General features: G+C 57.6%; 1 protein-coding gene across 2 annotated transcripts; it reads left to right on the top strand.

Moving 5' to 3' along the window:
- Positions 1 to 5,146: 5,146 nt before the first annotated feature.
- EMILIN1 (elastin microfibril interfacer 1) lies at positions 5,147 to 13,158 on the top strand. 2 transcript variants are annotated; one of them, XM_027555853.1, is made up of 9 exons: positions 5,147 to 5,373; positions 5,604 to 5,835; positions 6,774 to 6,899; positions 7,337 to 7,557; positions 8,893 to 10,812; positions 11,190 to 11,306; positions 11,684 to 11,701; positions 11,852 to 11,989; positions 12,416 to 13,158. In XM_027555853.1, the coding sequence occupies exons 2-9, from the start codon at positions 5,666 to 5,668 to the stop codon at positions 12,751 to 12,753; spliced, it is 3,048 nt and encodes a 1,015-aa protein (XP_027411654.1). In that variant the 5' UTR covers positions 5,147 to 5,373; positions 5,604 to 5,665; the 3' UTR covers positions 12,754 to 13,158. The 2 variants fall into 2 exon arrangements, with proteins under 2 accessions (XP_027411654.1, XP_027411653.1); XM_027555852.1 differs by having other exon boundaries at positions 5,147 to 5,835.
- Positions 13,159 to 13,334: the final 176 nt, after the last annotated feature.

Genomic DNA, 13,334 nt, shown 5'->3' with positions numbered 1-13,334 from the left:
CTAGTGCCTGGAGGAACTTTTTAACCAAGTTAAAACTGGTCTCCAGGGACTTCCCTGGTGGTCCAGTGGTTAAGAATCTGCCTGCCAGTGCAGGGGACACGGGTTCAATCCCTGGTCTGGTAACATTTCACATGCTGCAGGGCAACTAAGCCTGTGTGCTGCAGTTACAGAGCCCATGTGCTGCAACTACTGAAGCCCGCACACCTAGAACCCGGGCTCCGCCACCTTCAGAAGCCACCACAACGAGAAACCCTCACACCACAACAAAGAGTAGCCCCTGCTCACTGCAACTAGAGAAAGCCCAAGTGCAGTAACAAAGATCCAGTGCAGCCAAAAATACATAAATAAAATCAGAATGGTCTCTAGGACTAAGCTGTGCATGCGTGCTAAGTCACTTTAGTTGTGTCCAACTCTTTGAGATGCTGTGGACAGTAGCCCACCAGGCTCCTCTGTCCATGGGATTCTCCAGGCCAGAGTACTGGAGTGGGTTGCCATGCCCTCCTCCAGGAGATCTTCCTGACCCAGGGATCAAACCCACATCTCTTATGTCTCCTACATTGACAGGCGGGTTCTCTACTGCTAGCACCACCTGGGAAGCCCAGGACTAAGCTGCTGCTGCTGCTGCTAAGTCGCTTCAGTCGTGTCCGACTCTGTGCAACCCCATAGACAGCAGCCCACCAGGCTCCCCCGTCCCTGGGATTCTCCAGGCAAGAACACTGGAGTGGGTTGCCATTTCCTTCTCTAATACATGAAAGTGAAAAGTGAAAGTGAAGTCCCTCAGTCATGTCCGACTCTTAGCGACCCCATGGACTGCAGCCGACCAGGCTCCTCCGTCCATGGGATTTTCCATGCAAGAGGACTAAGCTAGGAACTAACAAATCAAAAAAATCTTGGGTGAAAAAGCATGAGGGAAGTGAGTCAGGTAAAGCCTTATCCTGGGGGGCATTAGGGGAGAGAGAGGATAGGGGGGACAAAGAGTGGGGAAATGTGGAGCTTAGTCTCTGTGATTAAGGTGACATTTTCAAGAAGTCATGGTCAGGATTAGGCTCAGGAGTGAAAAAGCAACAAGACCTGGAAAAGGGGACTGGGTTCTGAGTCCAGGGAGGTTGGCTCCTAAATATGACACCTATGGGAAGGATTGGAAGGAAAAGGTATATGTGTGTATTTGTGCCAGAGTGGACCTTTGCCTAAGAGTCCCCACAAGCTGGAATTCCCCTCTGAATTTGTATGACCCAAGACCCAGTTCATATTATTCCCCCTTTTTTCCTCCCACTATTCAGCCTTCGGACAGAGGGTGGTAGCCATAAAACGTTCCTTACTGCCCATGCCCCTGTTTGTCCTGGCCCCGATGTAGAAGCTCACCGCTGTCAGTGATGGTTGACTGAATGAGTTAGTCCCCTGCTGTAGCCAAGATTTCCTATTGGCACTAGACCTTTGGCAATTTCCTATCTTGGAGTGGTTATAAAATAGACCTTGTCCTACTGCCCCAGGGACGCTTAGCCTTTTTTGGTCTCAAGAATTCTCTTGCCAGTCTCTGGAAATTTATGGCTGCCTATCAATACCACCACTGCCGCCACTGCCTTCCCTGAAAACTTAGTCTCCAGTGCAGCCTGCTTGTCCAACACCTCAGGCCTCCCCAGTGAACCCAGGAATTGTCTCCCCCCCAACACCCGGCAGTGAACCCAGAGCCACTGATTTCTTTGAGATCTCATAAACATTCATGTCAGTCCCTAGATTTTGGCTCCTAATTACAGGACTAAACAAAATGCAACCTACGGCCATTATATCTCAAAGCCCACATTTTTAACTTGACACACTTAAGATACAACAGATTTTTTAACTTGAGGGGACAGGCAAAGGAATGGGTGACAACTGGGTGGTGACAAGATGGCTGGGATGACTTCAGGTTGCCAGAGGCTGCTGGAGGGGAAGCAAGTTGGCTTCCTACCGGGGCCAGAGGCCGGGCCTAGAACTTATGTGGAGACCAGGGACAGAGCCGCAGCCTTCCAGTGAAAGTGACTTTGAAATCAGGACCTTCCAAGATCATTTCCTTCAAGTCTCCCTAGGTTTGGGCCCCTCACCTCTAAGGAACATCCACAGATTTCCATTTCTAATGGTTCCAGTGTTTGCTTTCACCATCACGTCTTTATGGCAACATTTCTGCCAGTCATCAGGATCATATTCTGGGCCAAAGGACCCCAGGGGTGCATCATGAAGAGTCACATTGACACGGTGGCACCCATTCTCATGTATGTGCTAAGTCTCTTCAGTCCTGTCCAACTCTTTGCAACCTTTCGGACTGTAGTACACCAGGCTCCTCTGTCCATGAGATTCTCCAGGCAAGAATATTGGAGGGTTGCCATGCCCTCCTCTAGGGGATCTTCCCCACCCAGGGATTGAACCATGTCTCATGTCTCTTGCATTGGCAGATAGGTTCTCTACCACCAGCACCACCTGGGAAGCCCTACCCATCCTCATAGTTTCCAACTATTGCCCTACAAATGATTCTCAGAATGAAGACCCACTTTGCTAACCATCTCCTTTGGATGTTTATTTCCATCAAGATGTGTTGTTGTTGTTCAGTTGCCCAGTCATGTCCAACTCTTTGCGACCCCATGGACTGCAGCATGCCAGGCCTCCCTGTCCCTCACCCCCAGAGTTTGCTCAAGTTCATGTTCATTGCATTGGTGATGCTGTCCAGCCATCTCATCCTCTGAAGCCTTCTTGTCCTCCTGCCCTCGATCTTTCCCAGCATCAGGGACTTTTCCAATGGGTTGTCTGTTCACATCAGATGACCAAAATACTGGAGCTTCAGCTTCAGCATCAGTCCTTCCATTGACTATTCAGGGTTGATCTCCCTTAAGGTCGACTGGTTTGATCTCCTTGCTCTCCAAGATACTTTCAGGAGTCTTCAGCACCACAGTTGCTGCTGCTGCTAAGTCACTTCAGTTGTGTCCAACTCTGTGCGACCCCATAGACGTCAACCCACCAGGCTCCCCCGTACCTGGGATTCTCCAGGCAAGAACAATGGAGTGGGTTGCCATTTCCTTCTCCAGCGCATGAAAGTGAAAAGTGAAAGTGAAGTCACTCAGTGTCCCCATGGACCTCAGCCTACCAGGCTCCTCTGTCCATGGATTTTCCAGGCAACAGTACTGGAGTGGGGTGCCAGCACCACAGTTCAAAGGCATCAGTTCTTTGGTGTTCTGCCTTCATTACAGTCCAGCTCTCACAACCATACGTGACCACTGGGAAGATCACAGCCTGGTCACTCTCCTCTTAAACTTGGAATGCCCAAACTAAGATCATCTTTCTTCCCTTCAAACCAGCTCCTCTTCTCAACTTTCCCATCCTGGCTCAAACCCTGGAATCTTCTTCCTTCATCTGGTCCCTCATTCCCCAGGCACTCACCAAGCAGCCACAACCTGCTCTCCCAGGTTGGCATCACTTTGCAATATAGAATTTGGAAGGGACCTGAGATGACAGACGGATAGCAGACCCACAGTGGAGTCAGGGGATTTGTTCAAAGTGATAACACTATTTGGAGGAGAAGCCGGAACCAGCATTCTTGTGCTCTAACACTCAGTCCATTGCTCTTGCCGAGAATATCTTCTGTGTGTGTGTTCACCCCCATACTAAAAACTTGTAACCCAAGCTCTTAACCAGTCTTCTGAGGCTCTCTCTGATTTTTTTCACAATTGACTTTCTGACACAGAGAAGAGCTAACACTTATGTAGCATTTACCACGTGTCAGGCACTATTCCAAATGCTTTACATGGATTAACTGAATCCTCACAAAACTAGGAAGGAGGAGAGTACTATTATTCCCATGTTACAGATGAGGAAACTGAGACAGACCGCTTTTGCCAACCTGAAATCTCTCCCCTCCCCTTTTCTCTGTGGTTCACTTTTCCCTCCAACATGGATCAGGTTCTCTTTCTTCAAACAGCTCTTCTCTGACTCCCCGAAGCAGTCAGCTGTCTTTCTCCTCCTCTTAACCGGAGCGCAGTACCCATCTGTCTGGCCCCCTGGCCTTCTGTCCGTCCAGCCTGTGTTCATTCTCTCTTGTGTCCTGTCCACCAACAGGACCAGCTCCTTACTGAGTCCTTCGTGGGCCTTTGCTCCCTGGGCACCTCGTCAGCGCCCACACCCCGCACTCTCCTGATTTCAGTTTAGTACTTCTGCCTCTGTCTCCCAAGTGGCCCACCGTGCAGGGAGACCTGGACAGAACACAGTGCAGAGGGCCAGATGGTGAGGGGGGCCAGCTGACAGATTCGGACATCTCACGAGGAGCCTACCGCACAGGCTGGTGGTTGAGTCAACTTCCTTGCCTGCCTCAGAGGCTATCAGACTTGGCTCCAGAGTAGGGAGTGACTTCCTTTAGGCTAAACAGATAGGGCCCAACTCATCTCCCTGCCTCCCCTCCCCCACTCATGGCTTTCACCAGGACAAGCCTGACACCCATGATCTCTTGGCCTTTGGAGAATGAAGTCTTTCTCCTCTTGCCCATGTCCTCTCCATGTTTGACAGAAGCTGCTCTCCATTGCCGGACTCCTTTCTTCTTCTGGCTTCTCTGAATTTCCTGCCGGCCTCAGTGGAGTCCTTCTCCTTTTGCTCCCTGGTCCAGTAGCTTTTGCTTCTCTCCTCCTCTTTCCTCCCAAGCCTGGGTACTATTTAGATTCTAATCTGAGCCATGCTCTTGATTTGCGGTGTTACCTTGGACAAGTTACTTTCCCATTCTGGGCCTCAATTGTCACATCTATAAAAGGAGGCAGCTGTACTAGATGGAGAGTGGCGGTTCTGCTGAGCCCCTGCAAGTTCATGCTCCCTTTTACGGCTCTCCTCTCCACCTCTCCTAGGGCTCCTCTCCTAGGGGGGGCCCTGCCCTGGCCCCAGGAGAGCTGTGGTTCCAGCTCCCGTTCCCTGTCTAAGCGACCAGCCCTGGGCCTCCTCCCCAGCTCTGGCCCCGGCTCTGCTCCATGTGGCCTGTCTGAGAGGCTGGCCCCAAGCCCGGCGGCAACTCCACATTTCTCTGTTTTTCCTTTTTTTTTTTCTCTCTCTTTCCCGGAGTTAACAAGAAGCAGATGTGGCGCACGATGGTTGGAGAGGTGGGGGGAGGAAGAGGGAGGCTGGACCGCCAGCCAGACAGGGGGGGAAGGGAGGGGAGTGAGGGAGAGAGAGGCAGGAGGCCAGGGCCCGCCCCACAGCCACTCTTGCGCCTCTGAGCAGCCACAGGGGCAAAGCCCTGTCACCCCCAGGATCTGGTCACTGGGGAAAACCGACAGCAGAGACCAGAGGAGGGCCAGATGGAGCGAGGGGGTGGAGGCCCAGGAGGCAGCATCTGAGAGAGCCAGGGACCAGGCGCAGGAGGCCAGGGTGTGTGTAGGGGGGGCACAGAGAACAAACTCCCCTCAGAAGTGGAGAAGAGGAGAGCGGAAGGAATCGAAGGAGGGACAGACAGGAGCCTGAGGAGGAAAGAGGAGGGGGAGAGGGGTCAGACCAGGCAGCCAAGGAGGAGGCGTGTGGCTGGGGGCTGCCGGCAGGAAGCTGGGGACAGGACCTGCTGTCCCTCAGAGCAGCGGCATCCCCCCCACCCCTCGCTCCAGGCAGAGGCGCCAGTGGTCAGGCCAGGATGTGCCTCTGAGGGCCGCCGCGGAGCGCCCCCACCATGGCCCCCGGAACCCTCTGGAGCTGCTACCTCTGCTGCCTGCTAGCCACCGCCGTGGGGGCAGCAAGCTACCCTCCTCGCGGCTACAGCCTCTACACTGGGAGTGGCGGGGCCCTCAGCTCTGGGGGCACCCAGGCCCAGAGTGCCCCCCGACCTGCCAGCCGCCACAGGTAGGAGTCTGGGTCTCAGCCCAAGGCTGGAGGTAGGTGGGAGGGTGGGTGTCCTGGCCCCTGCCCTGGGTACATTCTTCTGGACTGTCCACACTAAGGCAAAGGAAGGGGGAAGAGGAAACCAAGCCACCAGGTGGCTCTTCGAATGCCCGCCTTCCTTCAGGGCCCCGTGGAGCCCAGGTACCCCCCCACCCCATCTAACCTCAGGGGGAATCACTTCCACGTTAGGTGCCCAGGGAAACTATCCTGAGAGCCACGGGCTAGGCCTTCCTGTCACTGCCAGCCCACACCAGCCTGGGAGTCTCGGCAGACCTCTCATCCCACGCTAGGGCCCCCTCAGCCCCATGCAGTAACCCACGCTTCCCACACCACTTCTCTGCTCCTTTCCTTTCTCCAGCGGACATGGACTGGAGGCTGGTGGGGGGAGGAGGGGGGCCAAGAGTGTAGAACTGAAAGCCCCAGGGTGGGCAGGGCTCATCAATGGCTTATTCTCTCCTTAACCCTGAGCTGGACCCCTGCCTGCTCTGACCACTCCCCTGAGGGGTGAGGAGAAGCCAGGGGATCACCAGGGAACCTGGCCAGCGAGCTCACGCAGGCCACGCCAAGCTGGGGGTTGAGACAGAAAGGGACATGAATGAATGCGTGAATTCAGACGCTCCCCAGGCGCCCCAGCCATGAAGATCAACATCCCCGTAGTTGTGGTTTTGACTTCTGGGCCTCCTGTTCCCATCTTGAAAAGTCTTTATTGCCTCCTACTACACGGGAAGGCGTGGGGGGTGGGGTGGGGTGAGGAGCTGTCCCTGCCAAAGCCCTAGCTCCCCCTGGTCCCCAGAGGCCTTTCATCTTGTGACCCTCCCTCAGCCCCTCTGGTAGCCCCTAGACCTCCCCACGGAATGTGTGTCTCTGGCTCTGAGACCCAGGTGGGGTTGTCCCTGCAGGAACTGGTGTGCCTATGTGGTGACCCGGACAGTGAGCTGTGTCCTTGAGGATGGAGTGGAGACCTTCATCAAGCCTGACTACCAGCCCTGTGGCTGGGGCCAGCCCCAGTGTTCCCGCAGCATCATGTGAGGATGGGTCCTTGGTGGGGCCTGGGCTAGGGCCACCAACCTGGGGGATTTGTACAAAGCAGGTAGCCAGGGGCAGGACCAGGGGCTCCGCTGAGAGCCATTTGAGATGCTGAGGCAACTCTTTGGCTGGTGGGATACTGAGGGCAAACTCATTTGGACCACCCTGCCAGCCTTGGGAATGCATCTTCTGGGCCTGGCCACATTCAAGGAGAGGAGTTCAAAGCTCCAGCACAGGACAAGGGGAGGAAGAATAGGGATTTGGCCTTTGGCCAACCGGCTGACAACTGTCAACTGAGCAAGGCCACATGCTGGCCAGTAAGGGGGACCTAGCCTGAGGGACAGACCTAGCCCACGAACAGCGGCCCATCTCTGAGGACAGGGGCCAGCATCACTGACTGCAGGAGGAGTAAGGGGCCTCCCTCTGCCTCTCCCAGGTACCGCAGCTTCCTCCGCCCTCGCTACCGCGTGGCCTACAAAACGGTGACAGATATGGAATGGAGGTGCTGCCAGGGGTACGGGGGCGATGACTGTGCAGAGGGCCCTGCCCCGGCGCTGGGCCCTGCACCCACCACCCCGCGGCCCCGGCCCCAGCCCGCCCGCCCCAACCTCTCCGGCTCCAGTGCAGGCAGCCACCTGAGTGGGCTGGGAGGGGAAGGTGAGTATGGGAGTCGCTGGGGAGAAGAATGGGGACAATGCTGGGGAAAAGCACGGGGCCAGGCTGCTACAGGGAGACCCCTGCTCCAGGTTAGGGCTGGGGGCTGGGGGTGGAGGAGTGCGCAGAACAGAATATAGTTAATGAAATCCCTGAGGTTCCTTTCCATACTTGAGAGCAAGAGACAGAGAGAATGTCTGTGTGTGGGTTGTGTGTATGTGTGTGTGTGTGAGAAAGAGAGATTGAGTGAGACCCAGAGAAAAGGAAGGCAGAGAAAGAGAATGTGCTCGCACACGCCCACGTGTGGCCAAGATACTTCCTAGTTGGGAACAGCTGCGGGAGGAAGGGGGAATTCCTCGGACAAGCTTGGTCCAAGGGGATAGACACTTGGGACTACAAGTCCTAGCATGCACTGCAGCTGACTACAGGTCCCAGGCGCCCCAATGGCCTCTAGAGACTGTAGGTCCCAGAATGCAGCAGTCCCCGTTGCCCAGCACTGCAGATGTGTTGTGTTGCCTGCCAGGGAGATAGCTGTGCTGTAATTATGGAAACAGGAACTGCTGGCTGACTCTTCCAACACCCAGCCAGATCCCCTGCAGCTTGCTTCAGAGTTGTGTTTGTCCCTGTGGTGGTGTGAAGAGGGGCCTCCCACATTCACATTTCACTCACCCTGCTGAAGTGATGCATTGTCAGTTCCTTTTTTTCAGCTGCAGAAACAGTTTACATAAAGTTAGAAGGCATTCCGGATGATAGAACCATATTAAATTTGTAATCCATGGCCCAGTTAATTAACCTCTCTGGTCCTCTATCTCCCAGTCTACCAAAAGGGAAGAGCTAATGGGTTTCCCTGGTGGCTCAGATGGTAAAGAATCTGCCTGCAACAAGGGAGACCTGGGTTTGATTCCTGGTTTGGGAAGGAAGGAATGAGGAGGAGGAAATGGCAACCCACTCCAGTATTCTTGCCTGGAGAATCCCATGCACAGAGTAGCCTGGCGAGCTACAGTCCATGGGGTCACAAAGAGTTAGACATGACTGAGCGACTAAAACACACAGTCGTATTTGTGCAATGCAGTTGTTGTAAAGGGGAAGGAGCCATGGTGAATATTTGACTTAGAGGCATTCAGTGAATGGAGTTTCTTTGCATCTTTTCTTTTTTGGGGTTTTGTTTTGCTTTCTCTTTCCTTCCATCTTTTCTTGCCCAGGTCACCCAGCTAAGGAATGGCCAAATCAGCTGGGACTCTGCTCTTTCGCTGGAGCTGGGGAGAGAAGGTCCCTAGGAGGTAGGCACTGAACTCTGTGGTCCAGCCCCTCAGCCTTATCCCTCCCCTTCTCTGCCAGGTCCTGGGGAGTCCGAGAAAGTCCAGCAGCTGGAAGAGCAGGTGCAGAGCCTGACAAAGGAGCTTCAGGGCCTTCGGGGTGTCCTGCAGGGACTGAGCGGGCGCCTGACCGAAGACGTCCAGAGGGCTGTGGAGACGGCCTTTAACGGGAGGCAACAGCCGGCAGATGCAGCGGCCCGCCCGGGTGTGCATGAAACCCTCAATGAGATCCAGCAGCAGCTGCAACTCCTGGACAACCGTGTCTCCACCCATGACCAGGAGCTGGGCCATCTGAACAACCATCACAGCGGTGGCGGCAGCAGCAGGGCTCCGGATCCCACCCCGGCCCCTCCTGGCCGCAGTGAGGAGCTGCTGCGGGAGCTGGAGCAGCGGCTGCAGGAGTCGTGCTCCGTGTGCCTGGCGGGGCTGGATGGCTTTCGACGACAGCAGCAGCAAGACAGGGAGCGGCTGCGAGCGCTGGAGAAGCTGCTGGCCTCTGTGGAGGAGCGGCAGCGTCACCTCACGGGGCAAGCCCTGGGCCGCTGGGCCCCTCAGGAATGCTGCCCTCCAGAGCTGGGCCGGCGACTGGCCGAGCTGGAGCGGAGGCTGGATGTTGTGGCTGGCTCGGTGACAGTGCTGAGTGGGCGGCGAGGCACCCACCTGGGAGGAGCATCTGGGCAGGGTGGCCACCCACCAGGCTACACCAGCTTAGCATCCCGCCTGTCCCGCCTGGAGGACCGATTCAACTCTACCTTGGGCCCCTCGGAGGAACAGGAGGAGGGCTGGCCGGGGCGTCCTGGGGGGCTGGGCCACTGGCTGCCTGCTGCCCGAGGAAAACTAGAGAAGCTGGAGGGGCGGCTGACCAATGTGAGCGGGGAGCTAGGGGGGCGGCTGAATCAGCTGGAAGAGCAGGTGGCAGGGGCAGTGCAGGCATGTGGGCAGCTCTGCTCTGGGGCCCCTGGGGAGCAGGACTCCCAGGTCAGGGAGATCCTCAGTGCCTTGGAGCGCAGGGTGCTGGACAGTGAGGGGCAGCTGAGGCTGGTGGGTTCAGACCTGCACAAGCTGGGAGCAGCTGGGGAGGCCCAGCAGGCCGCGCTGGAGCAACTGCAAGGGGCGGTGGGCCTGCTCCATGGTCGCGTCGATGCATTGGGCGAAACAGCTGCAGAGTTCGCACTGCAGCTGAATCTCACAGCTGCACGGCTGGGCCAACTGGAGGGGCTGCTGCAGGCCCGTGGGGAGGAGGGTTGCGGTGCCTGCGGAGGTGTACAAGAGGAACTCGGCCGCCTGCGGGATGGTGTGGAGCGCTGCTCCTGCCCGCTGTTACCCCCTCGGGGCCCTGGGGCCGGCCCTGGGGTTGGGGGACCGAGCCGTGGGCCGCTGGATGGCTTCAGTGTGTTCGGGGGCAGCTCAGGCTCAGCCCTCCAAGCCCTGCAAGGAGAGCTCTCTGAGGTCATTCTCACCTTCAGCTCCCTCAATGACTCGCTGCATGAGCTGCAGACCACCGTGGAGGGCCAGGGTGCTGATCTGGCTGACCTGGGAGCCACCAAGGACCGCATCATCTCTGAGATCAATAGACTGCAACAGGAGGCCACAGAGCACGCCACAGAAAGTGAGGAGCGCTTCCGAGGCCTGGAGGAGGGACAGGCACAGGCCGGCCAGTGCCCCAGCCTAGAGGGCCGATTGGGCCGCCTGGAGGGAGTCTGTGAGCGGCTGGACACGGTGGCCGGGGGACTGCAGGGCCTGCGTGAAGGCCTTTCCAGACATGTGGCTGGGCTCTGGGCTGGACTACGGGAAACCAACAGCACCAGCCAGACACAGGCAGCCTTGCTGGAGAAGCTGCTGGAGGGGCAGGCCGGCTTGGGCAAGCGGCTGGGTGCCCTTAATAGCTCCCTGCTGCTGCTGGAGGACCAGCTTCACCAGTTCAGCCTGAAGGACCTCACCGGTGAGTGGGCAAGAGGAGGCACTGAGGGGAGCGGGGGGAGGACCTTTTTCAAGTCTTCTCTTTCTCCTCCCCTGACCCTAACAACAGCCTAGCCTTAACCTCGTTTACTTGCTCTTTGCCCTGCTCTGCATGAATTGCATACCCACCGCTGTCCCAGGGCTAGGCTTGTCCACAAGAGATGACCCAAGGTCCCAGCTCCCCACCCTCCTTGATGGCTCAGACAGGCCTGTGGGTGGAGGTGGGGTGCTGCTCTGCCGCCTACGTACCCAGTGTGGGCAGCAAGGGGGCCCATCACCCTGTCCCTGGATCCACCACCTTCCTTGTCTTTTGGAAACTCGTTTTTATGGCTCCCCTTCAACCCAATTTTGTCACTGTAGGGCCTGCAGGTGAAGCTGGGCCACCAGGGCCTCCTGGGATGCAGGGACCCCCTGGCCCTGCTGGGCCTCCAGGACCTCCAGGCAAGGATGGACAAAAGGGGCCCATGGGGCCACCAGGTGAGCGGGCTGAGATCCTTGGTGCAGCCAGGGCTGCCACCCCCCTTGGCAGCCCTGGGCTTGACATTCTACTCTGAACTTGACAGAGAAGAGGGAAAAGGGTGAGGAACTGGGGCTCCTACGTGGCTCACATTAACTAGGAAAGTAACTAGGAGATAGGATAGTCAGCGTGCTGGCCAGTTGACTGTGGGTGGCCTCCCTGCTGTGTTGAAGGCTGTGGCTGAGCCTACAAGGTTGAAGAGAATAGATCCCATCTGTCTCCCCATTTCTGCTTTGGGGGACTGCATAGCACCTGGCACAGTGGGAAAGCAGGTGTTTGCTGAGTGACTCAGCGAGAGCTGCCCCAGTTCTCACTGCTCCCTTTTCTCTCCCCACAGGTCCCCAAGGTGAACAGGGTAAGTTCCCCTCATTCAGCGCTGGAGGGAGGGGACCCGAACCAGGATTTGGAGGATGGAGGGCCTCAGGCAGCCCTGGGTGGGGTGGAGACCGAGGAGTAGAAGGGGGCTGCACTGAGCATCCACTCTGACACCTTCCCCCCACCCCAGGACCCGAGGGGGCACCAGCAGCCTCTGTGCCCCGGGTAGCCTTTTCAGCTGCCCTGAGCTTGCCACGGTCTGAACCAGGCACGGTGCCCTTTGACAGAGTCCTGCTCAACGATGGGGGCTACTATGATCCAGAGACTGGTGAGCCTAGAAGCGGGGAGCTGGGCACTGGGGGGATCGGGGAGGCTGTGTGGTGACATGTCCACATTCTTGCCCTTTCAGACAAGCTGGATTCTTTCATTCTCTGGTTTGGGGAGACCCTGTTCTCTCCTTCATTTATCCCTTCACACCATAACTTGGATTGAGGGGTGGGTGGGGAGGGGAAGAGCCTATCCTTCCACAGCTCTTTCTGGGGACCTGCTATTGCCCAGGCACTCCTCAAGTGCTGGGGATGCGGAAATGAACAAAAACACCGACTTCCCTGCCGTCTGTGGAGCTCAGGTCCTGGTAGAAGAGAGGCAGAAAAGACCCAGAGGGTCCCTCCGTAGTACAGTTCTGGAAGGGCTCCCGGACGCCTTCCCAGCCCCTGCCACCTGTCCCCCTCCTCACTGTCACTCTTGTCCCCAGGCGTGTTCACGGCGCCACTGGCCGGGCGCTACTTGCTGAGCGCGGTGCTCACGGGGCACCGGCACGAGAAGGTGGAGGCCGTGCTGTCCCGCTCCAACCTGGGCGTGGCTCGCATAGACTCCGGTGGCTACGAGCCGGAGGGCCTGGAGAATAAGCCGGTGGCCGAGAGCCAGCCCAGCCCAGGCGCCCTAGGTGTGTTCAGCCTCATCCTGCCGCTGCAGGTCGGGGACACGGTCTGCATCGACCTGGTCATGGGGCAGCTGGCGCACTCGGAGGAACCGCTCACCATTTTCAGCGGAGCCCTGCTCTACGGAGACCTGGAGCTCGAACAGGCGTAGACGGCGGGGTGGGGAAGCTGGGGGGATCGGGTCCCACCCGCTCGAAGTGTCTACGCGACCAAACAGCCAGCCAGGGGGCGGGCTCCCCGGGGTCGCGCCTGGGACGCGGTGCCGACCCCCGGGGAGCCGCAGCAGAGGCGCCCCGAGCCGAGCGGCGTCCTCCCCATGGTTGGAGTGCACCGGGTCGGGGACTCTGGGGTCCCCTCGTCCAGACCGTTGGCCTGATCGCCGTCCCTGCAGGACCCAGACTGCGGAGGGGCCCATCCTGGCACCCTCTGCTCCCCCAACTGGCCTCCAGGCCGAGTCCCTCGGCTCCAGGGCTCTGTCGAGGGGGATCCGGCCCCCACCGCCATACTAAACTATTCAGGAATAAAGACACTTGGTTTTTCTAAAAAAAAAAAAAAACTAAACAAGCCGTCTGCTCTACTATGTGTTCATGGGTCGACAGGAGTACACAGGGGACGGAGTGAGGGAGCCCCCGACCAGATTCGCGCCCTCAGCTCAGGCCGGAGTAGCTCTGCCCGCACCTGCTCTAGACGCGCGAGCGCGAAGCAACTCCTCCGCTTAGAGCCCCAGCCAGG

Source organism: Bos indicus x Bos taurus, chromosome 11, assembly GCF_003369695.1.
Source record: "Bos indicus x Bos taurus breed Angus x Brahman F1 hybrid chromosome 11, Bos_hybrid_MaternalHap_v2.0, whole genome shotgun sequence".
In the NCBI taxonomy this organism is placed as follows: Eukaryota; Metazoa; Chordata; class Mammalia; order Artiodactyla; family Bovidae; genus Bos; species Bos indicus x Bos taurus.
Note: the sequence above shows the minus strand (reverse complement) of the source record. Positions and strands in the feature narration are given on the sequence as shown.